A 27,527-nucleotide genomic window follows, 5' to 3' on the forward strand; every position below is an offset into this window, starting at 1 on the left:
AACTGGAGATCTTTTCTTAGGTGGCCTTTTCTGATATCTTGAATGATTTCCTGCTTTTTGAGCAATTTGTCTGTCAGAGAGAATCACCAGTTATCTTTGCTTGTGCCAATTTGGTTGACAAGAGTCTTTTGGGAGAGCCTTTGCATGAATCCTCAAAGCATGTTAACAGTAACAACTGAGTGCGCTGGCCAAATTTACTTTGTGCAACTGAAAAGTTGGTAGCAGATTTTGAAATCTTTTCTTGCTTGTTTTGAGAGGGACTGACTCAGAGTGAAGGACATAATGATGCAAAGAAACAGTACTAACAAGAAATGCCCCGGTCGGGAAGGACAGGGGAAGAGTTTTTTTTTTCAACAACTAGCCTTAATGATCATGACATGCATTTTGGACTTAACGGCCGATCTACCAAACTAATCCAATATTCTCTTTTAGCATTCTTATTTCTTTTGAAGTTGGGCTTGTTAGTGCTAATCGTTTGCATCAGCTTCACGTCTCACTTTCGACTAGTAGTGCCCCGGGGGGGTTTTCACCAACAAGTCTCTCTCATTTTTTTCATTTTCTTTTTATTTCGCTTTTCTTGTGCGAGCATATTGACAGTGTTCTATGTCGCATGACAACCGTTGGTCATTGCATGCTTCTCTTGACATTCTTTAAAGCATCTCGGGAGGTCTTTATTTGGAAGGATTTTGGATAGGGTTGGAAAGAAAGGACGTCATGAAGGCTCAAAATAGACTCAAAGTAAAGGGGTTGTAGACTTACAACTCTTGGAATCGACTCTTTCAAAAGTGAAATAAATCATTGCCCCAGTTTCAGCTATTGGAGATTTCTGTAATTTTTTTTGAATTCTTATTTGGTTGGACCGAACCGTGAGGTTGCCTACGTATCTTGTTTTTTAAGGAATCAGGTCAAACGTAGTTCAAACATCTGACCTAAACTATTTTTCATCTTTCTTTCTTTTTTTTCTTTTTTTTCCTTATCTTTTTTTGTTGTTTTCAAAATAAGTTGCCCCAGCTTCTATTTTCTGGGGCATGGACCTTTGACAATTTTTTTCTTCTTCATTTTTTTCACTTGAACTTTCTAAGAATTCCCCAGTTTGTACTCTTGGGACATGAACTTTTTTTCTCTTTATTTTTTTTCTTTTTTTTTAACTTTTGACTCTAAATTTGATTCCAAAATAGGGTGGTCAAAGAAATAACACAGGCTCAAAGGGTGACAAAGGGTATAAAGTGTTTGGGTAGCAGAAAAAGGGCCTCCTAGCCTCGAGAACGCCAAATATAGTATCTTTTCGCGATTATAGCATTGACGAACATGTCTGTCTTCTTGGTGTGTCGTGGTCACAAGACACTTTCCATCCCTTAATGTCGAACTTTCCAACAAACTTCGATTGATTAAACATCCTCAAACTCGATCTTCACAATGATTTGAAGGTGAACTTTACTTGACTTTAATTCCAAAGTATTTCAACTCTTTATTCATCCTCAAAAGTGTTTTTTTATTTTTTTAGTTATCCTACTCCAGATTAAATTAGTTTCTAAGATCTGGCCAAAAATTCTGCATGCATGTCATGTCACTAGAACTAGCGGCGAAAGAATTAAGCATGGAATGACACAAAAGGACAAATTGTATTTCATTGAATAAAGGATGAAAGAGTTTGACTACAAGACAAACAACCTAAGATCTGAGTTACAAACCTTAAATAACCCGGATAATGAAAATAGCAACAAAACAGACAGACATGACTCATACAAATAGAATAGAAGGATAGAAGGGTTTGACTCAATAAAACAAATAAAATTTGGATCACAACCCTGAAATAACCTAGATAACATAAAAAACATCAAAACAAGCTACCAAGATTCCTTCCTAGTGAGGAGAGAATGACTTTTCAATTGCTAAGCTTGACATTTAGCCACAAATTTACTCATCAGAATCACTATGGCCTTCTCCAATTTCAGTCGGCAAGTTCACGAGAGGATTCTCATACTCCATGTCACCAAGCATCATGCCCATAAAGTGTGTATCATCATGTGCAGGTAAAGGATTTTGCGTGATATTCTGGGTGTCACTGTCTTGGATCACAATCAATTTTTCCTGGATCATCCTTTCTATTTCTCTTTTCAAATCCTGACAGCTTTCAATATTGTGCCACTAGGCATTGGAATGATATTCACACCTTTTAAAAGGGTCAAAGCTTCTTTCACAAGGGTCCACATGATTTGGAGAAATGGGTGTAATCATGTCATAATGCTTTAACTTCTCAAATAAGCTTGCATAGGACTCTCCTATTGGTTTAATATTATCTTTCAACCTTTGTTCCCCTTTATACCTCTGGCTTGGATATGGGTTATAGGGCATCTGAAAATTTTGTGGAGGCTGGTGGAGATTCTGTGATGCTCGTGCTCACCTTCTGGGGTGTTTTGGTGGCTGGACAAGATACTGAGGTGGAGCAACAAAGTATTGTGAGTTTTGAGGTGGATAGTAGTGCTCAGGAGCATCATCGGAAAACAGACGAGGCTGGTCATACCTTCGAGACGTTCTCCTAAGACCTCTCATCTACCCTTATGTCATCATGATTTCTTCAACCTTCTCACTCGTGTCACCAAAATTATCAGATTCAATCTGGACAAGTGGAGTTGCGGCTTTGAGAACTGCTTGACTTATAATTCTGCCCGTCTTAAGGCCATTCTCTACCATTTCTCCCATTTTGACTGCTTTCTAGAAGGATTTGTCAACTGCGGACATCATGTTTTGAAAGTAATCTGGCTCTTGAGCCTGAAGGAAGATGGTGATTAGCTCGTGGTCATCCATGGGTGGCTTAACTCTAGCTGCTTGTTCTCTCCATTTAATGGCATATTCCCTGAAACTTTCAGTTTGTTTCTTCGTCAGGTTTGAAAGGGAATTGCGGTCTGGGGCAATGTCGATGTTGTATTGGAACTGTTTGACAAAGGCCCGAGCCATGTCATCCCAGACATGCCAATGAGCGGTATTTTGATCCATAAACCATTCGGAGGCTTCTCCTGTAAGGCTTTCCCCAAAATAAACTATTAGCAATTCTTCATTTCTTCCCGCACCTCTTAGTTGATTGTAATACCTTTTCAGGTGGGCTATGGGGTCTCCATGTCCATCATACTTTTCAAATTTAGGGATCTTGAAACCAGGCGGCAAGTGGATATCGGGGAACATACATAGATCCTTGAAGGCAATACTCTTCTGACCTGCCAACCCTTGCATGTTTTTCAATCGTTGTTCTAAGCTTTTCACTTTTTGGGTCATTTCTTCATGTGCCATCTTTCGGCTAGGCTTCTCAATGTTTGCAGGAAGATCAAACAAGTACGAGTGGTACTCAAGAGTGGTACTGCTCTTGCTGGGTAGCAAATTGTGACTCATGACAAGGTTGTCCTTGGCCATTGGCCCATGCTTGACACATTTTGGTCATTTGCTGTTTCAGTATTCTATTTTCCTCAAACACAGTAAACTTTTGTCGAACTCTCTAACCCTGAGTTTTTTGAGCACTCATAACAACTTCGATGTCAGTTATCTTTTTTCCTTGGATCTTGTGTTGTCCGCCTACCACAAACCGACCACCTCAAACTTTCTTCACCATTCAAAAAAAAAGACACGTTAAAATGGACTCAGTCAGTCCTTATTATTATCATCATTTTTTCATTTTCTATATTTTTCATTTTTTTCATTTTTTAATGGTTGATCAAACTTGACGTGGGTAGCCTACGTATCATGTGAGAACATGAATCAGATCTTGCGTAGTTCGGGAAGATCGGAAATAAAGTGAATAAACTAATTCTTTTTGGATTTTAATTTTTTTTTTTGAATTTCTAGAAGAAATGCTTATAAAGAAGAAAGAAAATATTTTTTGATTTCAATTTTTTTTTGTTTTTTAGGAATTTCAGAAAAAAATTCTAAAGAAGAAAGAAAATATTTTTGAATTTTTGGACTTTTATGTTGAAATTATGAAAGAAAGACTTCTAAATTTTTTTTTTGAATCTTGAATTTTCTTTTTAATTTTTTAAAGAAAAATTTCTAAAGAAGAATGAAAATATTTTTTGGATTTTTTTAAAAATTGGGGTCTCGAAAAAAAACTTTTCTAAAAAAGGAAGTAAAGGAAAATATTCTTATATTTTTTGAAAATTGGGGCCGGAACCGATAAGGTTTGCCTACATATCTCACATCCGGTGAGAATCAGACCCGCGTAGTTCGGTCAGTTTTGACGGAATAGAGGAAATATGACTTATTTTGAAATGTCTTTTCTTTTTCTACTTTTCTCTTCTTCTTTTTTTTCAAATTTTCGGCGGGGTTTCACGATTTTTGAATACCATGATTTTCAGAACCGGGTGTTTTTCTATCCTACGTCACTCTTCTTTTCTTTTTCCTTCTTTTCTTTTTTTTTTGATTTTCTCATATTTTTTTTTCTCTTTTTTTTCATTTTCTTTCCCTATTCTAGAAGCCATTCAACATGCAAGCCGAAACAGACAAATACGCAAGTAGCACATAAGATGTATCAGGATGGTCTTTTAATTTGGGTACACCTGTCCTAGACGGATGCAAACAAGCGTTCCTACTAGGGATCCGGCATGAGGCTATGTTATTCTAAGTTTAAAACCTGAGTGTATTGTTCTAGACCTGACTTACCCCAGCGGACAACTCGAGTCGAGGGGACAACGTACCGGTAATCAAAAGGACATCTGGCTTTGTAACTGATCCGATCCTCGTTCTAAATTAGGGTATGACACTAACAGAAAAGAAGTCACGCCAGCGTTCACTTCCTAGGAGATTAGAAGAGAGGGGTTTCGTAGTAGTTTATATACAGTTCAAATAATATCAAAGCAGTAAAAAGCGGCATTTAGCACATTAGGCCCAAACATGTAAAAAATTAGATAATAAACAAAAGCCAACTATAACAGTTATTCTAACCTCAAATTCTGAATCCTAAACCAGAGATTCTGGGTTCTTATCCCCAGCAGAGTCGCCAGAGCTGTCACACCTCCTTTTTATCACCCGAAAGGGGATATAGGGGAGTTTTTCCAATTAAAATGACAATAAACGAAACGGGATTATTTATATTAAATTCAGAGTCACCACTTGGGATAATATGATGTCCCAAGTCACCGGTTTAAAATCCCGAATTGAGGAAATTTGACTCTTAATTATGGTCTGCGAACACGGAAATCTGAGTAAGGAATTCTATTAACCCGGGAGAAGGTGTTAGGCATTTTCGGGTTTCGTGATTTTAGCACGGTCGCTCAACTATTATTATTGGCCTAATTATCTGATTAATTACATATTTTAAACCTATTATGTATTTTTAGCTTTTAACCGCTTGTAATTATTTATGGAGTTATTCTGGAACAATTTACTATTGTCGTACACTTGTTGTTTTGGTACACATTGCGAATCGCGTCACATGAACCATACCCACGATCTACAACTTGTTTAATTTATTAACATTATTAGTTGTTGTGGCCGGGTAACATAAATGTACCCCTGAATTTGAAAAATATGTATCACAACTACGTCACGGGAACCGTACCCATAGTCACGATGATTCATTTACATGTATAAAAGTGTGTCTACCCAAATATGGTCGGCCTAAGAATGCTCCTACCGATAAAAATAGATCTACGTAAAATGAGAAACTCAGAACACTAACAACTTATGTGTTATATCATTCCATAACTTTTGGGCCCAATTTTTTGTAAATACATACTATTAGTTCAGAATCACAAGATTAATTAATATTTTATATTTAAATGTCATGCTCTCAAATCGAACTAGGATATATAGATGAAATAAAGAAAGTATATTTTGATCCTCTTCTTGTTTATGCTTAGTAGAATCTAATATTGAGAGGTCGGTTATTTCTTGCTTTAGCAGAATCAACTAAAAATACTCTTTTTCATAATTTTTGTTTCCATTAGCGTGGACAAAAACAACAACTGCCATCAATTCGCAAAGAACAAGAGAAAACGGATTCCATTGTTTCAAACAAACATATAAGCAAACACATTCAAAATCATACATAATAACTAAAGAGATCACATAATCAAATCACTAAACCAACAACTAACATTAAGCCAGAATAATAACGAGTAAAAGATTGAAGAATTGGACCTTTATAGCAATTTATTATTTCACTGCTTTGAACTCGAAAATATAATGAACCGCGGACGGAAAGCTCGAAACTAAAACGACCTCAATCAAACTCCGTCGGATTCTATGGTTTCGAAATCGAAAATCAGAAGAAGAAGCTGAAATCTTAGTCGATTAGGAAAGTTTAAACATCTCAGCCAAAAATACAATCCTTGCCATGAACACCATTAGCCATATGTGCACTCCATCACCCAATGAACAATCATATCAGTGTTGAAGCCAATCCATCCCAAAAAATATAGTTTGCAAGAAAATCAGAAACCAATTTCCACTGAATTCCTGACGATTAAATGGAACCGAGTGGAGTGAATGCTTGTTTTGGAATTTTCCCTCAATCTTCCAAGTATGTGTGTGTCTTCATTTTCTTTTTTCTTGTTAGGTGATACCGGCTGGAGTTTTTTTGGGAACTAGGTGCGGCTGGCTTCATTTTTTGTGTAGAGGGTGGTCGAATTTCCAACAACTGAAGCTTGTTGTTATTATTGAAGAGGAATTAGGGTTAGTCAAGGTTGAAGAAGAAGAAGGTACAGGTTTGGGGTTCTTATTTTGGGTTATGCGGCTGATGCTCTAGAAATTAGGGGTTGTGTCTAGGTCTAGGAATTGAAAACTTTGGGTAAGTTTTCTATAATTAGGTATTTTATATGGAGGTGAAAAGGGATGATGACCATTGAATTAGAAGGAAATAGATGGCTAGGATTAAATCTTGCACTTAAATGGAGTAATGGGCTAAAGGTAATTGGGTTGGACCATGTCTTTTGGGTTTGAACTTAGGCTAAAAAGATCAAATAATACAATGTATCTGTAAAAATGTAAAACTCACTCTAAATTAAAATAAACTAATATAAAACTAAATATTATGAGTGAGACTAATTTTTTTATATTTTTAAATATTATAATACTATAAATATAAATATACTAATTAACTTTAACCTAAAGATGAAAAATATTTTTTTGTAATTTATATTTTTGTGATGAAATAAAATAAAAGAGTCAAAACTAATTGAAATAGCGAAATTAGGCCTAAACTAAATATTTAAGCTAAAAATGTGTAAAATCTCGGGGAGGGTCAAAAATTACATGTCTACAGTCTGTAAGCAACCTCTCCCACTCGATCAAGAATCTTAAACGGGCCAATAAACCTAGGGCTAAACTTGCCCTTCTTCCCAAATCTCATCACGCCCTTCATAGGCGACACCCGAAGCTATACCCGCTCACCGACCATGAAAGCCAAATCACGAACCTTACGGTCGGCATAATTCTTTTGCCTGGACTGAGCTGTACAAAGCCTATCCTGAATTATTCTGACCTTGTCCAAGGCATCCTGCACTAGATCCGTACCCAACAACCGAGCCTCTCCCAGCTCAAACCATCCAACCGGCGACTAACATCGCCTACCATACAAAGCCTCATAAGGTGACATCTGGATACTCGACTGGTAGTTGTTGTTGTAGGCAAACTCTGCTAAAGGCAAAAACTGATCCCACGAGCCTCCAAAGTCAATGACACAAGCTCGAAGCATATCCTCCAAAATCTGAATGGTCTGCTCGGACTGCCCTTCTGTCTGAGGATGAAACGATGTGCTCAACTCAACCCGTGTTCCCAACTCTCGCTGAACTGCTCTCCAAAAATGTGAGGTAAATTGCATACCTCGATCCGAAATGATAGACACGGGCATACCATGAAGACGAACAATCTCCCGGATATAGATCTCAGCTAACCTCTCAGAAGAATAGGAGACTGCCACTGGAATAAAATGTGCTGACTTGGTCAGCCTATCAACAATAACCCACACTGCATCGAACTTCCTCTAAGTCCGTGAGAGTCCAACAATGAAGTCCATAGTGATACACTCCCACTTCCACTCAAGAATCTCAATCTTCTGGAACAAACCACCAGGCCTCTGATGCTCGTACTTAACCTGCTGACAATTCAAACACCGAGCCACATATGCAACGATATCCTTAATCATTCTTCTCCACCAATAATGTTGTCACAGATCCTTATACATCTTCGTGGCTCCCGAATAAATAGAGTACTAGGAACTATGGGCCTCCTCTAAAATTAACTCTCGAAGCCCATCCACATTTGGCACACAAACTTGACCATGCAGCCTCAAAACTCCATCATCTCCTAAGGTGACCTACTTGGCACCTCCGTGCTGCACCGTGTCTCTAAGGACACACAAATGAGAATCATCATACTGCCAATCTCGAATACGCTCCAATAAAGAAGAACGAGCGACTGTGCAAGTTAACACCCGGCTAGGCTCAGAAACATCCAACCTCACAAACCGATTGGCCAAAGCCTGAACATCCAAAGCAAGCGGTCTTTCACCGACCGGAATATAAGCAAGACTGCCCATACTGGCTGACTTCCTACTCAGAGCATCGGCCACCACATTGGCCTTTCTCGGATGATATAAGATGGTGATATCATAATCCTTTAATAGCTCTAACCACCTTCTCTGCCTCAAATTTAGCTCATTCTACTTGAACAAATACTGAAGACTCTTGTGATCCATGAACATCTCACATGCCACGCCATACAGATAATGCCTCCAAATCTTTAACGCGTGAACAATGGCTGCTAACTCCAAATCATGAACTAGATAACTCTTCTTATGAATCTTCAACTGCCGCGAAGCATAGGCAATGACCTTGCCATCCTGCATCAACACCGCACCAAGTCCAATACGAGATGCATCACAATAAATTGTATATGGCCCTGAACCTATGGGCAAAACCAACATTGGTGCCATAGTCAAAGCTGTCTTGAGCTTCTGAAAGCTCATCTCACACTCGTCCAACCACCTGAACTAGGCACCCTTCTGGGTCAACCTGGTCATCAGGGCTGCAATAGATGAAAACCCCTCCACAAATCGACGATAGTAGCCTGCCAATCCCAAGAAACTCCGAATCTCTGTAGTTGATGTTGGTCTAGGTCAGTTCTTGACTGCCTCAATCTTCTTCGGATCAACCTGAATACCCTTTGCCGATACAACATGACCCAGGAATGCAACTGAACTCAACCAGAACTCACACTTCAAAAACTTAGCATACAACTGACTATCTCTCAAAGTCTGAAGAACCACTCTAAGATGATGTTCATGCTCCTCCCGGTTGCAGGAATAGATCAAAATATCATCAATGAACACCATCACGAACGAATCCAAGTAAGTCCTGAACACTCGGTTCATCAAATCTATCACCAGGAACTCATAATGCCTGTACCGAGTGCGGAAAGCTGTCTTAGGGACATCGGATGCCCTAATCCTCAACTGATGGTAGCCAGATCTCAAGTCAATCTTCGAAAATACCTTGGCACCCTGAAGCTGATCAAACAAATCATCAATCCTCGGCAATGGATACTTATTCTTGATTGTAACCTTGTTCAACTGCCGGTAATCTATACACATTCTCGTCGATTCGTCCTTCTTAACAAACAACACCGGCGCACCCCAAGGCGAGACACTAGGTCTAATGAAGCATTTTTCAAGAAAGTCTTGCAACTTCTCCTTCAACTCTTTCAACTCAGGCGGGGCCATACGATACGACGGAATAGAAATGGGCTGAGTGCCCGGAGCCAAATCAATGCAGAAGTCAATATCCCTGTCGGTTGGCATACCCGGCAGGTCTGAAGGAAATACCTTATGAAACTCGCAAACAACAAGCATAAAATCAATAGAAGGAACTCCAACACTAGAATCATGAACATATGCTAAATAGTCCAAACACCCCTTCTCGACCATACACGGAGCCTTCATATATGAGATAACACTACGGGTAGAACGACCAGGAGTAGGGGTGTTCTTTGGTCAGTACGGTACAGTATTTAGACATTTCGGTTCGGTATTTTCAGTATTTGATTTCTTAAAATCCTATAACAATACAGTACCTAATTAAATTCTATATGGTTCAGTTTTTCTCCTTTCGGTTTCGGTTTATTCGGTTTGAATACTAACTAGTGCATAGAGCCATAGACTCTAATATTCTTAATTAAAATACTCAAAAATACAAAACTGAAAATGTTTGTTGACAAAAATTTGTCCAAAACTAGCAAATATCGACCCAAATAGAGATAATTGTACATAAAAGAATATTTTATCATTAGAAATGCCTTGTTACTTGTTTAGAGTTAATTGATGAACTTAGAGAATAAAGGAAAGTACAATTTTAGATTTTTTATATTTGTGTTATAATTGATACTATATGTTTTGTTTAATATAATATATATTTCGGTGCGATATCGGTATTTCGGTATTTTATTTTAAAATACCAAATACCATACCTTATACCAAATATTTTTAAAACTTAAACCAAATACAAAAATAACGTATACCAAATACCAAAATTTTCGGTTTCGGTATGGTAATTCGATATTTACCAAATTATGCACAGCCCTAACCAGGAGTCCCTCTCCACTCTAAATGAGGCACACCCGGCAGGGCTAAGGTCACAGTCTTGGCATGACAGTCCAAGATAGCGTGGTAAGGTGATAACCAATCCATCCCCAATATGACGTCAAAATCAACCATGACCAGAAGTAACAAATCTACTCGAGTCTCAAGACCCCCAATCACAACTATACATGAACAACGGACACGATCTACCACAATAAAATCACCCACCGGTGTAGACACATAAACAGAAGCACTCAAAGAATCACTAGGCATGACCAGATACGATGCAAAATAAGATGACACGTAGGAGTATGTAGACCCTGGATCAAATAGAACCGAAGCATCTTTACTACAAACCAGAACAGTACTGGTACCTCCACCTCTAATACCTTTACCTCCACCTCTAGCTGGCTGATCGGGCGGAACGAGTCCCTCAATGAACCTCCTCACTCTCTCACTCTCAGTGGGAAGTATAAGAAGAGCATGACGGGTCAAATCAATAAACTTGGTCTTGTACTGAGTAACAGTCATAGAACTCTGCTGGAGATGCTCAAACTGCCTCGGGTAGATCTCTCTCTGAGTGACAGGAAGAAACTTCTCCAGAAATAGCTGAGAAAACTGATCCCAAGTCAAAGCTGGTGACCCAACTGGTCTAGCCAAACAATAATCTCTCCAACAAGTCTTGGCGAATCCAGATAAGCGAAAAGTAGTAAAGTCAACCCCATTGGTTTTCACTATCCCCATATTCCAGAGAACCTCATGCCAGTTGTCTAAATAATCTTGAGGATCCTTAGAAGATGAACCGCTGAAAGTGGTAGTGGAGAGCTTGGTGAAACTTATCCAACCTCCACAAAGTCTCCGAAGACATAGTTGATCTGCCACCGATTTGTGCTGCTGCTCAGCTAAAGAAGCTGTACGTGACCTCGCCATTAGCGAAAGGATAAGAGTAGAGGTTTCAATTTATCAAGGAGAGAACAAAATCACATGACAGGAAAGAATATATGTGAAGTTTTTCCTAACTCTAAAGCCTCTGGGGGATAAATACAGACGTCTCCATTCCGATCCCTCAGACTCTACTAAGCTTGTCTGTGAATTGTGAGACCCATGTAACCTAGAGCTCTGATACCAACTTGTCACGACCTGGATTTCCCACCTTTGGGAGTCGTGATGGAGCCTACTAATGAAAGCTAGCCAAGCCGACCATTTGGACAAATTACTTTCTTCCCATTTTTAATTCTTTAGCAAGTGTGAATCAACAATTGTAAACAACGAAAATTTAAAGCAAGCGGAAAAAATGATAAACCATTTGAATATGTATCCAATACAACATCTTAAGCAAAAATCTACCCATAACTAGTGTCACGCGTCACAGACAGTCTAGAATTACTACAAACAAGGTTTGAAAAATAAATAGTACACTATTTGAGAAATATGTAAATGAAACAGGATGAAGGGATAGAGGGAGATGCCAGGGCCTGCGGACGCCCGCAGGACTACCTCGGAATCTCCAACTGGACTGAAGGCAGCTACCCAAGCTAAGGTTCGAATGTTGCTGCTCCAAGATCTGCACACAGTGCAGAGTGTAGTATCAGCACAACCGACCTCATATGCTGGTAAGTGCCTAGCCTAACCTCGGCGAGGTAGTGACGAGGCTAGGACCAAACTACCAAATAAACCTGTGCAGTTATATCATATACAACGGAAAATAAAACAGAAGTATACAATTAAGGATGGGAGGGGACATGCTGCGGAGGAATATCATTTACCAACAGTAACTTAGGAGCAAAAAAACATAAAGAACAATCTAAAATTTTCGGCAGGAAGAATAAGGAAACTCTAACCAATCAATAACCACTTTTATCATTTATTGTTGCGGCGCACAACCCGATCCAAATCAATTATCACTGTTGTGGCATGCAATCCGATCCAATTATAATGTTGTTGCGGCATGTAACCCGATCCAAATATAATATTGTTGCGGCGTGTAACCTGATCCAAATATAATATTGATACAACGTGCAACTCGATCCCAATATAATATTGTTGCAACGTGCAACCCGATCCCAATATACAATTCAACACCAATCACAAAAAGAGTCCCGACAAGGGAGCAATAAGAAAACAACACTATCCCGGCAAGGAAATCAACAATATAAGTAAATACGTCCCGGCAAGAGAGTCAGCTATAACCAAACTTGTTCCAACATTTAACTTTACAAAGGAACCTCAACTAACACCACTACCCAACCATAAGCAACTTCCACGAGAATAATCATAATTCTTGCCCAACACAGAAAATCAACAACTTAGGCATTCGTAGTACTTATTAAGAACACAACGATTTCAATTTAAGACTCACGGGTATGCTTGACACCAACGTATAGATACTCGTCACCATGCCTATACGTCGTACTCAACAAACAGCACATAGCAAATAGGACACAACTCTTAATCCCTCAAGCTAAGGTTAGTCCAAACACTTACCTCGATGCCACGAACACAATTCAAGTCTCAACTATCGCTTTACCTCTTAATTCCACCACCAATTCGCTCGTATCTAGCCACAAGTTACTTAATTACATCAATAAATGCTAATTGAATCAATTCTAATACATGAAAATAAGTTTTCTAAAGTTTTTTTCAAAAAGTCAAAAATCGCCCCCGGGCCCATATGGTCAAAACCCGAGGTTCGAACCAAAACTCGATTACCCATTCCCCCACAAACCCAAATATATAATTTGTTTTGAAATTGGACCTCAAATCGAGGTCCAAATTCCCAAAATTTGAAAAACCTAGGTTCTACCCAAAACACCCAATTTTCCCCATGAAAATCATTGATTTTGAGTTGAAATCATGTGAAAAGATATTAAAGATTGAAGAAAACTAGTTAGAAACGACTTACAATCGATTTGGAAGAGAAGTTGACTTTGAAAAATTGCCCAAGAGTATTTTGGTATTGAAAGAGTGTGAAAATGGTTGAAATGTGTCTAAGTTATGAATTTACATGTTGCAGGTATCGCAATTGCGACCAAGGTTCACAACTGCGAACCCAGAAGTCTGTTATTCTCGTATTTCCGAAGGGGCTTTCGCATTTGCGAAGTCGCTTTTGCGATAAGTTTGTCACATTTGCGACGACTAGCTAAACTGGAGGCATCGCATTTGCGATGAGTACCTCGCATTTTCGAGGAAATGCTGGCCTGGGCTCTTTCGTATTTGCGACATAAATCTCGCATTTGCGAGCCAGGCTTCGCTTTTACCAGCTAAAATCTACAGTATCCTAAGTCTAAATTCCACTCTGTGGCCTATCCAAAACTCACCCGAGCCCTTGGGGCTCCAAACCAAACATGCACACCAACCTAAAAATATCATACGAACTGGCTCGTGCATTCAAATCACAAAAATAACATCAACGACTATGAATTTAACACCAAAATCATGAAATTACTTAAGAACATCAAATTTTCCAATTTTCTCAGATAAGGTCCAATTCACGTCATTTCAAGTCCGTTTCTTACCAAATTTCACAGACTTAACTTAAATCACATATAAGACCTGTACCGGGCTCCGAAACAAGAATACGGGCCCGATACCATCAAATTTCAAACATATTTCATTTCCAAAACTCATAAATAATTCCAGCAAACAATTTTCTTTAAAAATTCGTTCTCGGGCTTGGGACCTTGGAATTTGATTCCGAGCATATGCCCAAGTCCCATATTTTTCTACGGACTCTCCGGGATCGTCAAATCACGGGTCCGGGTCCGTTTACCCAAAATATTGACCAAAGTCAACTTAAATTCATTTTAAAGTCAAAATTCATCATTTTTTACAGATTTTCACATAATGGCTTTCCGGCTACGTGCCTGAACTACGCACGCAAATCGAGGTGATACTAAAAGAGGTTTTTAACGCCTCGGAACACATAATTTATTTCTAAAACAAGTGATGAAATTTTGGCTCATCACATACTCTAACTCAATCGATAGATGGCAAGCTTTCCCAAACACCAACCGGTACGGATACATACCAATCGGAGTCTTGTAAGTAGTCCTATAAGCCCTTAGAGCATCATCCAATTTCTTTTACCAATCGGTCCTATTTGCATTGACCATCTTTGACAATATACTCTTGATTTCCCTATTAGAAACTTTAACTTGGCCACTCGCCTGAGGATGATAAGGAGTAGAAACTTTGTGATTGACACCATACTTTGCAAGCAAAGTGTCAAAAGCTCGATTACAATAATGAGACCCCCCATCACTTATGATTGCTCGGAGTGCCAAACCTACTAAAAATGCTCTTTTTGAGAAATGCAACAACACTCTGGGCTTCATTGTTGGGAAAAGCCACGGCTTCAATCCACTTTGAAACATAGTCAACTGCCACTAGAATGTATGTGTTCCCACACGAACTAACAAACGGGTTCATGAAATCAATGCCACATACATCAGAAATATCAACTTCAAGAATGGTATTGAGAGGCATCTCATCTTTCTTCAAAATTCCACCTGCTCTTTGACATTCGTTGCATCTCTTCACAAGTTCACTTGCATCTTTGTACAAAGTTGGCCAGAAAAAACCCACAGCTAAGAACTTTTGAAGCGGTCCTCGCCCCACCATGATAGCCACCATAGGGAGAGGAATGACAAGCCAATAAGATACTCAATTGCTCTTTCTCCAGGACACACCTTCGGATCACACCATTCGTGCATATCTTGAACAAGTACGGCTCATCCTAATAGAAGTCCAAACTATCCTGTTTGAGCTTCTTCCTTTGGTTAGAAGAGAGCTCACACAGGACTATACCAGTCACAAGGAAATTAGCAATGTCCGCAAACGATGGCATACCATTCACCGACACCGAAAGGAGTTGCTCATCGGAAAATGAATCATTGATCTATAGGCCATCACAAGGCCTCTCTCCTCCTCCAAGTGGGACAAGTGGTCTGACACTTGGTTTTCACTACCCTTCCGGTCCACAATCTCCAAATCAAACTCTTGAAGTAATAAGACCCATGGCATCAGCCTAGCTTTGGAATCCTTCTTCGTCATCAAGTACCGGAGTGCGGCATGATCGGTATGAACTATGACCTTGGCACCCATGAGATACGGCCGAAATTTCTCCATTGTGAACACAATAGCCAAAAGCTCTTTCTCAGTCACCGTGTAGTTCACTTGAGCATCATTCATTGTCGTGCTCGCATAGTACACCGGATGAAATATTTTGTTCACTCTTTGACCCAAGACCGCCCCAACCGCAACATCACTCGCGTCACATATGAGCTCAAAAGGTAAGCTCCAATTGGGTGTGGTAATAATAGGAGTGGGGTCAACTTGTGCTTGAGAAGTTCAAAGGCTTGCATACATCCCTCATTGAGCACAAACTTGGCATCTTTTTCCAATAACATGCACAAGGGATTCACTACCTTCGAAAAGTCTTTGATAAATCTCTGGTAGAACCCCGCATGCCCAAGAAAATTTCTAACTCCCTTGACAGAAGTAGGGGGAGGGAGTCTTGAAATCACATCAATTTTTTGCTTTGCCCACCTCTATACCATGCTTTGAAGCCCAAGAACTATGCCCTCCACAACCATGAAGTGGCATTTCTCCCAATTAAGAACAAGATCGGTTTCTTCACAATGGGCCAATACTCTATCAAGATTTTTCAAACATTCATCAAACGAGTTACCCACAACACTAAAGTTGTCCATGAACACCTCCAAAATGTCCTTCACCATGTCAGTAAATATGGCCATCATATACCGCTGGAAAGTAGTCGGTGCATTACACAACCTGAATGGCATCCTAGAAAAGGCAAAGGTACCATATGGACAAGTAAAGGTGGTCTTCTCCTGATCTTCCAGAGCAACAAGATTTGGTTGTACCCAGAATACCCATCCAAGAAATAGTAGAAGGTATGCCCAGCAAGTCGATCTAATATCTGATCAAGAAAAGGCAATAGAAAGTGATTCTTGCGGGTCACTTTATTCAACTTGCGGTAATCCATGCACACCCTTCACCCGGTGATGGTCCTGGTAGGAATCAACTCATTTTGTGCATTGGTAACCATGGTCATACCACCCTTCTTCGGCACACATTGCACCGGCAAAGTCCAAGAGCTATCAGAGATAGGGTACACAAACCCGACATCCAACCACTTGATTACCTCCTTTTTCACAATTTCTTGCATTGCCTCGTTCAACCTCATTTGGTATTCTAATGAGGGCTTTGTATCATCTTCCAGAATAATCTTGTGCATACAGAATGCGGGGCTTATCCCCCAAATATCAGCTAAGGTCCATCCAATTGCCTTCTTCTGCATTTGGAGCATCGCCAATGTGGCATCAACCTGCATGTTAGTAAGACAAGAGGAAAGAATAACTGGCAAAGTTGAACTAGGGCCTAAGAATTCATACCTGAGGTGTGGAGGCAACAACTTCAACTCCAACACCGGAGGTTCCTCGATTGAAGGCTTTGTTGGTAGGGTCTTTCTATTCTCAAGATCCAAAGAGAGTTTTCGAGGCTCATAAGAGTAAGAGCCCATTCCATGTAAAGCATTCACACACTCTACTCGGACATCATCCTCATTTACATCAAGATTCAACAATACCACCTCGAGAGGGTCTTCCACATTGATCATTGCACTAGTATCATCAACTATAACTACCGCCACAAGATCCACAAAAGAGCACACTTCATAACTGCTGGGCTGTTTCATTGACTTGCACATATGAAAGACCACTTTCTCATCACCCACTCAGAAGGTGAGTTCCCCTGCTTCCATATCAACTAAGGCCTTCCCAGTAGCAAGGAAAGGTCTTCCAAATATGATCGGAATCTCATAATCTACCTCACAATCCAAGATCACAAAATCAGCCAGCAAGATAAATTTGTCCACCCGAACAAGAACATCATCGATTATACCCAAGGGTCTCTTAATTTTTCTATCCGCCATTTGCAATCTCATAGAAGTCGGCCTCGGTTGCCCAATACCTAAAGTCTTGAAAACTGAGTAGAGCATCAAGTTGATACTTGCCCCCAAATCACATAGAGCTTTTGCAAAGTCTGCACTCCAAATGGTGCAGGGAATGGTGAAAGCACCAAGGTCTTCTAGCTTCCGCGCCATAGAGTGCACTATTGCACTAACTTGGTAGGTCATCTTGATAGTCTCACAATCCATGGATCTTTTCTTTGTCTCCAAGTCCTTCATGAATTTAGCATAACCCGGCATTTACTCTAGAGCCTCCACCAAAGGCACATTAATGGGTAAGCTCTTCATCATGTCAATAAACTTCTTAAACTAATTCTCATTTCTCTGCTTCGCAAGCCTTTGAGGATAAGGTGGAGGTGGCCTTGGAAAAGGAGCCTTGGCTTTAGGCACAACCGCTTTCGGCATATCTATTACGTGTTCCCTAGATGGGTTCATGTCATTCTGAGTTTCCAACTCGGCATCTTGGATATCAATCCTCACTTCCTCATTTACGTTCTCATCAATCACATTCTCAACCACCAAAGGAATCTCATCTTCTTGCAACTCAACTTCATCACTCAAAATTTCTTTTTGCTTGGAGGCATTCACATCACCGCCTCATCCACTTCTTATAGTTACCGCCATAACATGCCCGGAATTGTTCCCACCCTTCGGGTTAACTACCGTATCACTAGGTAGAGCCCTCTTAGGATGAGTATTCCCAGATTGTGAGATTTGACCTAATTGAACCTCCAAGTTTCTGATTGAAGTATTGTGGGAAGCCAACTGAGCATTAGAGTCCACATTCTTCATCATCTGTTCAAACATCATTTCAATTCTCCTTATTTCATTGTTGGAAGAACTAGGACCTTGGGATGGAAATGGGGGTGGATTGTTCGGTTGTTGATACATTGGGGGCCTTTGAAAGCCTTGCCCCCGATTTCCTTGGTTGCCATTGTTCCAACCGCCCTGATTGTTATTTCCACCCCAGTTGTTGTTGTTGCCATTCCAATTACCTTGATTGTTCTAATTAGTGTTCTGGTTGCCCCAATTTGCATTTTGGTTTTGTTCTCCCAATTACTATTCCCTTGTTGTTGATTACCCCAATTGCCTTGGGGTCTCCATTGTTGTTGGTTGGAAGAATTGCCCCTTTGGCCATGATAATTGTTCACATATTGCACTTCTTCATTTGTTCCATCATAACCATCATCTTGGAATCCACTACTATCTTGGTCAAATTGATCCGAACTACCATGGTTTTGTTGCCCTCTTTGTCTTCTTTTGTTCACTAGCATGTTGACACCCTCCATAGTATTTACTTGTCATAGAGTTTGAACCTATTGTATCTGTGCCTTTGCTAGCTGGTTCATTGTGGTTGTTAATTCTGTTATTGCCTGCCCATGATCATGAAGCTCTTTGTGCAAGTGAATGACCGTGGGATCACCCTGAGGCACATTTTCTCTACTTTGCCAAGCGGAGGACGTGTCAACCATTTCATCCAATATAGCATTAGCCTCATCATACGGTGTGTTCATGAAATTTCGCCCGGCGAGTTGGTTCACTATGCACTGGTTTGTTATGTTAATGCCCCGGTAGAAAGTCTGTTGTATCATTGCCTCAGTCATATCATTGTTGGGACATTCCTTTACCATGGTCCGATATCTCTCCCATATCTCATGTAGTGGTTTGTTGGACTCCTGCTTGAAAGCTAAAATTTCATCCCTTAAAGTTGTTATGTGCCCCGGCTAGAAAAACGTTGCAATGAATTTATCCGCCAACTCATCCCAAGTAGTGATGGAATGGTTGGGAAGCCTTTCGAGCCAATCCAATGCCTTCCTTCTAAGTGAGAAAGGGAAAAGTCTCAACTGAAGTGCATCCTCTGACATATTTGTTTTCTTGATCCCCCAATAGGTATCCACGAGACCCTTAAGATATTTGTAAGCATTATGATGAGGAGCACCCGTGAAATACCCTCGCTGATCCAACAATGTCAGCATCATATTTGTAATTTGAAAATTGCCCCCCCAGATCCGGGGTGGGACAATTGCACTAGCATATCCTTAGTTGGGAAGCACTCGAGGAGCCACTCTTGGAGGTCGTAGGGGAGGGTCTGGAACATTCTCATTGGCCTGACGGCCTCTCATTTGTCCTTGAGGTACTATAGGAACCTCATCATCAATATTGTCATCTACCTCCTCCCTCGGCGGAAGATCTCCAAGAGGTGCGTTGTTTGCTGCCAATTTGTACCTGAATTTGCGACACACACAAATTAGTAACACAGAAGGAAAGAATAACAATACACAAAACTATTTAGATAGATAGCCAAAACTGTTAGCTCCCCGGTAACGGCACCAAAAAGTGATCGATGCCAACCCTAAACCACTACAAAGTGGTGAGAGCGGTCGAATCAAATTTTACCCGAGATGGTCGGGATCGAATCCACAGGGAGCTAGAATTGGGAATTGGATTCCAATCTAAATTAGTAGTGTGTAGTGCTCTTAATTACACTTCCAATCATCTTTTGGTTGTTTGTTACTTCTAATATTTATGCTAATGATATGCTAATTTAAACTAAGAATGATTGTTTGTAAGGTTTTCTAAATGATTAAAGAGGCACTAGGGAAGTAATTTTCTCTTAGGTGAATACTTGACGGGATATAAAGCCTAAGGAAAAGAAGTTATGTTGGGGATTTCGATATAGCCAATGCACGGAATTACTCACTTTATACCTCTCGGTAGCTTGAGTGACTTTGCCCAAATTGACTTTCTCAAGACCAATTGGATGTCAAAATTGTGCAAGCAATATAGGCTCAAGTCGGGTATTACTATCTGTAGATTTAACCCTTTTAATTGGTGCTATCAATCTCTTGATTACACCCCAATTCCTTGTTGGACTGATTTTCCTAGACTCAAGCTCTCTTTCTCAAGAAGAGCCCAAGTAAAATAGGCACAAATTAGTGTTTGCAACCACTAATTCAACATGAAAAACACAAATCAGTCCAAATATCAACTACCCATAAACATTTAAGTCTTAAATCAAAAGACACATCAAATGCCTACACTAGGGTTGAGCCATAACCCTAGCTAATGGGTCTAGCTACTCCTAATAATGGAAGAAAACGGAAAAATAGATGAAGAATAACCCATAAATTATGATTACAAACTAAGATATTGAAGATTCAGTGTAAATCTAGCTACAAATTACTCAAAATGGAATAAAACAGTCGCTCACGTGCTCTAGGATCGAACAGATTACAAAAGATACCCTAAAAATATGAAAAGAAAGTATTTATACTAGGCCGAATTTTTTGGACAAAAATACCCCTACAGAGGTACCGTGGACCATGGAAAATGCAGCGCGACATATTCACTCTTTGAATCTAGCCACCGCAAGCCGCACAAAATGCACCGCAGCCGCGGTGGCTTCATTGCAGTCCGCATAAAATGCTTCGCGGACCGCACTGGCTTCAATTATCCAAACTTCCAACTCTCTGAAACCCCCTATTTGCGGACCGCATAAAATGGGCCGCGAATAGGCTTCTGCGGCTGCGAGAAAGCCTCCGCGTATCGCACTTCTTTAAGCTCCAAATTTGCACCTCTCTGAATCTCCTCACCGCGGACTGCACTAAATGGATTGTGACCGCGGTGGGTCTGTTGCAACTGTGTTTTGACTTGTTCTTGGTAATTGTGCATGTTTTACTCCTTTTTGAGCTAGTTTTGACTACTTGTCACCTTTTTGACTAAACCATGCAAACAAGCACAACATTTAAGCCTTTGGGACTATTTGTATATATTTTTAAGCAAAGCTCATGTAAAACGGAGTGTAAAATGAACTAGAATCCCTAGTTATCAGCTTCTCGTAAAGCCCAGAACCCAGTCACCACTGCAGTTTCTAAACACACCCCCACTCTACCCTTTTTATGGTTCCCTAGTGCAGCCCCATCAGTGTTGAACTTGTATTGGCCGCTTAGTGGTGGACCCCATTTGACCTAGATGGTAACCTCTTTTCTGGGAGTATTTCCTGATGAAATAGTAAGGTATTCAATTGCAATTTCTATGACATTAGGGATAGAGACCTGATCTTTTTTGTTGTTGAAGAGGTTGTTGTTCCTAGTTAGCAATAGATGCCAGAAGCTAAATGGAAAATGTCTTCCCAACATAGATTACTGTTGAAAGCTTTATTATGGAGGGTAGACCATGTGTCAGACCAAGAAATACTTGTGAAAGTGTGGTTTTACTGTAAGGTTGTGGTAGTGCTCTTGGAGATTAGGTTTTGCCAGAATATTCTTGCGTTAGGAAAATCAAAGATGGGCAATTGTTTTAATTCCGGATGAGCAGAAGCAGCGAAGTGGGTTACAGTTGACACAAGTACATGTGGGTAGGAGTGTCAATGGATATTTAAAAATCGACTAAACCGACTGAACCATATTGTACCGAACCAATTTTTAGGTTTCTTTTAATAAAACCGTAAGTTTTTATATAAATCTATAACAATACCGATAATTAGGGTAGATTTTTTATTTTATGAAAATAAACCGAAAAGATATCGAACCGTACCGAATAAATTTACGATGTAAAATATTATTATATATTAAGTTTCAAAATAATAAAGCATTAAATGTTTTCTTGGGCCTTGGAATTATGAAACAATTACAAGCCAACAAGTAATTTAACTCAAAATTCTATTCCCAAACCTATTATGCTACTCTATTAAACTAAATTATTTACAATATGTTTACTAGCAAGACACAAGGTATTGTAGCGATTATGAGTAGCAAACTATAATATATTGAATATGTTTCATTTTCATATGATTTTGATTTATCTTTTGAATATTTAATCTTCAATAGAATTTATTCTTGAATCCCAACTTGGTTAATATTTTTTCACTCACGTGATTTATATTTTTTTTGTATTTGATTTTTTTTACGTTGATGTAGAATAGTTGATGGATCTATACTCTAGTTATCTTTCATATTTTCTTAATTCTCACCTTTTAAATTGTAAAAATGTCTATATAGTTTTTCAAAGTCCTATAAAAGTATGTAAGTTATTGCATTCTATTTCCACTAGTGACTTTTGTATGACAATAAAAAAAATTACCAAATATTTATCGAACCATACCGATACCGAAGAAAACCCAACATGATTGGGACGGTTTCGAAAACTCTGATTTTGGTTATACACAATAGGATAATCGAAAAATTGGTATGGTATAAATTTTATAAAATAACTAGCCGAACCGAATCATTAACACCCCTACATGTGGGAAGGCTTCCATGGTACAAGAGCCATAAGAAGGTCTTAATCTTATTGGGAACTCTTAGCTTCCATATCCACGTGTAGCTTGTGTTTTCCCTATCCAAATTGTTGACATTTTTACTTGAGATGAGGGTATAGGCTGATTTTGTGCTTGATAGAATATAAGGGTCACACCAAACTCTATAGAGAACCAGATTTTCTATCATATTTAACAGTACATGCACACACATATATTGTAGTAAATAAATGATAAGAGGAATTTTTACTTGGAAAATTTCCAGCTCAACGGGATTAAAAACGACGACCTACCCTTGTAGGATTTTAACTTTACTACTGAGCAACTTTTAGATTACAACCTATGCAACCTAGGAATTAAACTCTTAATCCCTCACTAACTTGTAATACTCTATTACAAGACACTTTGCAATAACTCTATTACAAAGACTTTGCAACTTGATTAACTCTAGCCAAGACTTAAACACACAGGTTTAAGGTTTACAAGGGTTTCCTACAGAATGCTTCTTAAACAAGCAAGGTAGGAATTTCAACTATTACAAAGTTACAACTAAACTAAGAACATACAATAACTCTATGTGGAAATTGGTCGGTAGTTGTTTATTCTTTGTTCTTGAAGCACTTGACACTTACTTGCTGAATGGTCATGTGCGTGAGCTTGAGTGAGTTCTTTAAGTATTCAAGTGAATGTATTTTACCTCCCTTGATTATATATATATATACTTGTGTGACATCACTTACAATGATGTAAGCAAGGTAGGTAAAAGGTCTTCCCTAAAAAGTTTACTGTTGCACTATTCCCGCACTGTAGCATCTGCAAGCAGCAACTTTCCAGCTAGAGAGTTAACTTCGCACAGTCTCCTTGGGAATTGGTAAGGACCTGTTCCCTCAGCTGTTCCTTCCACTCTGAAGAGTTGAATCATGCCCATGCTGAGTCACGACCTAGAACCTTGTGATCTTAAGGTCTTTATAAATGTGTATCAGGTTCCTTATCAAGTTTTAGATAGTAAATTTGTTATATCATCAAACATAAAGCAAAGTACTTATGACCAAAGTACTGGTAACCTATTAGTGCTTAAGAGGTCATTGCTGGTTTTGCCCCAAATCATTTTATCCTCCTTTATGGAACTAGATGGGATGAAAGTTGATGAGATTAGGTTTTTGATGTTAAGAGGGATATTTAGAGATATGGAGAAAGTATCATATTCACCATTGTCGTAAATAGTGGTCACTTTGGCAATATGGTTAGTTGGAATGAGGGGGCCCTCAATCATGTTCCTGATTTGGGGGAGGGGGTAGTTAGGGATCCAGGAGTCATTTAGGAAATTGACTATGTTACCTTTATGAACCACCCACCTGGCAGCATGTCTGCATGTGTCCTAACATTTGAGGATACATTGTCATATGGGATATTTAGCCATTTTTAAGGATGTGGTTCTAGTTGCAGTATTTTGCAAAGAGGATTTTGGCGCAGAGGGGTTGTGAAAGAGTCCCCAAGAAATGCCAGTATGGATAGCTTTATTTTTATATACAGCTTTTTGAATCCCTAGACCTCATTTGCTTTTAGGCTTGGTGATAGTGTCTCAGCCTACCAGGTGCATCTTCTTCTTGTTTGGGGTGGTGCCCCAAATGAAGTTTCTTTGGATTTTGATAATTGCCTTAGTAATTTTTGAGGGAAAGCTTGATGAACTGCATCATATGATTTGGTATACTATTCAATGATGCTTTTGCTAGGATGGTTCTCCCAGTCATATTTAGGAAGCTTGTCTTCCAACCAACCAGTTTGGATTGCATATTGTTAATGATAAATTGGAAGTCACTATTCACTGGACTTTTATGGAAAATTGGGAACCCCAGATATTTTCCAAAGGTCGATGATGCCTGGATGGATAGGCTGGCAGTGTAAGCCTTCATCTAGTCAGGGTGACAATTAGAAGATAAGAAGACCCTTGACTTAGTGATATTAATTTTTTGGCCTGAAGCACGATTGAAATAGTTTAGAGTATTGATAATGGTGGAGCAATTCCTAGAGTCATCCCTAGCAAATAGGGTTAGATCATCAGCAAAGTAAAGATGTGAGATTTTAGGGCCAGACCTACTAGTGTTGATTGGGCACCACTCTTTGGCTTGAACAACATCATCAATTAACCTAGAGAGTCTCTCCATACACATTATGAAGAGGTAGGGGGATAAAAGATCCCCCTGTCTTATGCCTCTGGATGGTTTGAAATAAGGAGTTTGGTTTCTATTCACCATGATTGAAATGGAGAAGGAGCTAATAAAAGTCCATTCAATCCTATTAAAAGCCCTTTTCACTTCTATTTTTAAGATCATGACTCTCATATTTTCAAATTGGGTGATATATTTCTAAACTATAATAGCATTATCAGAGGTTCTATTGTTGGATAGGAATCTGGCTTGACTGGGACCAATTATGTGAGATAGGTAGGGCTTAATTCTATTATCCAAAATTTTGATCATAGTTTTATAGACAGTATTCTATAGGCCTATAGGTCGAAAGTTTTTTACCATGGAAGCCTGAGGGAATTTTGGTATGAGGCATATGAGGGTTTCATTCATCTTAGGGTGCATTGTTTTGGTTTCAAGCACTTTTTATAGAACTGGATGATATCCTTCCCCACAATGTCTCAGTATTTTTAGTAAAAGAAGGGGCGCAGGCCATCAGACCCTGGTGCTTTGAAATAACTTTTTGGATGATAGACAGTGCATGACTCTAAGTGTTTGGGTTGGTGGTATTGATAGATGATTATGTGTGCAAAAAGATACATATAGTGCACTAAAAAGTAGTAATGGAGTTTTGGATGTCATGTGGATCAAGTTGCCAATTACTAGACTCATCTTCGAGAGAAAGAATCATGTTTCTCCTTCTCTTGTTTAGGATAGAAGTATGGAAGAATCTGGTGTTAGCATCCCCATCAGTGAGCCAATCGATTCTGGATTTCAATATCCGGAAATCCTTTTCATTTTTGAGGATTAAGTCTTAGTTCCTCAATCAATGTGTTTTCTAGATTTAGGAGGAATCGACCAAACAGGTAATTTGGGTAATTATGGATCCCAACAATCCTGGCTAGTAATCTCTTTTTCTTATGGAATATGTTTTCAAAAGTGTTTTTGTTCCATTGAGTGGCATTGTTCTTGAACACTTAGGATGATGGGATAAGGGTTGAGGTAGCTGCGAAAGAATCTTGAATGAGTTGTGGAAATGCAAGGTGGCTACACCGCGTTGTCTCAAATCTGAAGGGTTTGGTGCTAACTGGAAGGGGGTCGTGTTTTAGCTTTATTAGGAGGGGGCAATGGTCAGAATGAGTATTAGAAAGGTGAGTTACAGAGGCCACGGGGTATTCTGAGATCCAACATTTATTGGCAAAATATCTATCAATCCTTTCTAAGATTAGGTTGGATCTATTCCTATATCTCTTGTTAGTCCAGGTGTATTTACTACCCTGGTAGCATAGGTCCACTAGTTTATACTGTTAATGCAATTTCAGAATAGGTTTTCTTCTGTTAATGTTAATGTAGTTTCCTCCAAACTTATCTCTGGCTTTTAACACTTTATTGAAACCCCTTCCCACAAATCAACTGCCATTAATACTGCTTGAGATATCAATTAGACTGTCCCAAAGGATTTTCCTATCATCTAGGTTATTACTTGCATAAATAGCAGGAAAAAAACCATGGGGGATATGAAAGTAATACCTTGACCATTGCATGGATACCTTGGGGGGTGGAGACCTCATCTACCTGGAGGATATATTCTTTCCACATAATGACAATGTCTCCTGAAAGGCCCACTGTTGGGAATTGGATATGCAGGTCAAACTGTAGTTCCTCAGCTAGTTTTTTTGTAGTTTGCCATCTTGGTTTCCAATAGCACTAACATGGACGATTTGTGAAGCTTGATCATCTCTGAGCAGTGCCTCTTGAACTCAGCATTGTTTGCCCCTCTAACATTTCATATGATGTAGTTCATCATAGGGTTGAGGTTTGTTTGGGAGACCACTGCTTGTGCCTTTTCCTTCCCCTGAGCATGCATCTCCTTTTTCCTTGATATTGGTATGTGAGAGTGCAACATTGGTGTCAGTGTAAGCAGGGGCTTCAGTATCCCCTGGCTCTAATGAGATCCCAGACCCAATCCACATTTGGCTAGTGTTTTTGGGCATAGTAAGATTAAGATCTCGTTTCACTCCATATTGAACTCTACTGCTCTCACTGCATCTAGCCATAGTAAGTCTATCCTCAGTGGGCAGTATAAGTTCTGGTTTGCCATCTCCTATTTGGACTTTTGCCCTTTTAGGATGTCCAATGATTTTGTTATTTCCCTTTATATGTTCCCCAATGGGTGGTCTTTGGATTCCCTAGTGCTGAAGATGAATGTTCCTACTAAGACCACTGATCGATCACTTAAAACTGTGGCATTGACACTGGGTCTATTGTTGGTGGGTAAGGGAAGAATGGGATCAAGTGGAAGGCTTATTGCTTGAGACTGTTTAGTGATGGAGGATAGTTGTTGGCTTGTGTGGTGTTGAGGTTGCTCTGTAAGACTAATGATTGCCACAGCTGAGTTCCAAAGGTCGCCACACCTTTGTTCAGCGCCTCCATTATTACCCTTGCTAGGTGGGCTGTGTTTTGGATGATGAAGTTGATGGGTTAATTGCCCTGTTGAAAATTGTAGGACAACCCATGGCCCTACAAAGCCAG

General features: G+C 39.5%; 1 protein-coding gene across 1 annotated transcript; it reads right to left on the minus strand.

Moving 5' to 3' along the window:
- Positions 1-17,318: 17,318 nt before the first annotated feature.
- Positions 17,319-17,741, minus strand: LOC138885245 (uncharacterized). Its single transcript, XM_070166166.1, has one exon. The coding sequence runs from the start codon at positions 17,739-17,741 to the stop codon at positions 17,319-17,321; it is 423 nt and encodes a 140-aa protein (XP_070022267.1).
- Positions 17,742-27,527: the final 9,786 nt, after the last annotated feature.

Source organism: Nicotiana sylvestris, chromosome 2, assembly GCF_000393655.2.
Source record: "Nicotiana sylvestris chromosome 2, ASM39365v2, whole genome shotgun sequence".
NCBI classification, from domain to species: Eukaryota; Viridiplantae; Streptophyta; class Magnoliopsida; order Solanales; family Solanaceae; genus Nicotiana; species Nicotiana sylvestris.

Bases quoted from the DNA above. Each gene is read 5' to 3' on its own strand.
- LOC138885245 (XM_070166166.1), bottom strand. From the start codon at position 17,741: ATGGATTGTGAGACTATCAAGATGACCTACCAAGTTAGTGCAATAGTG.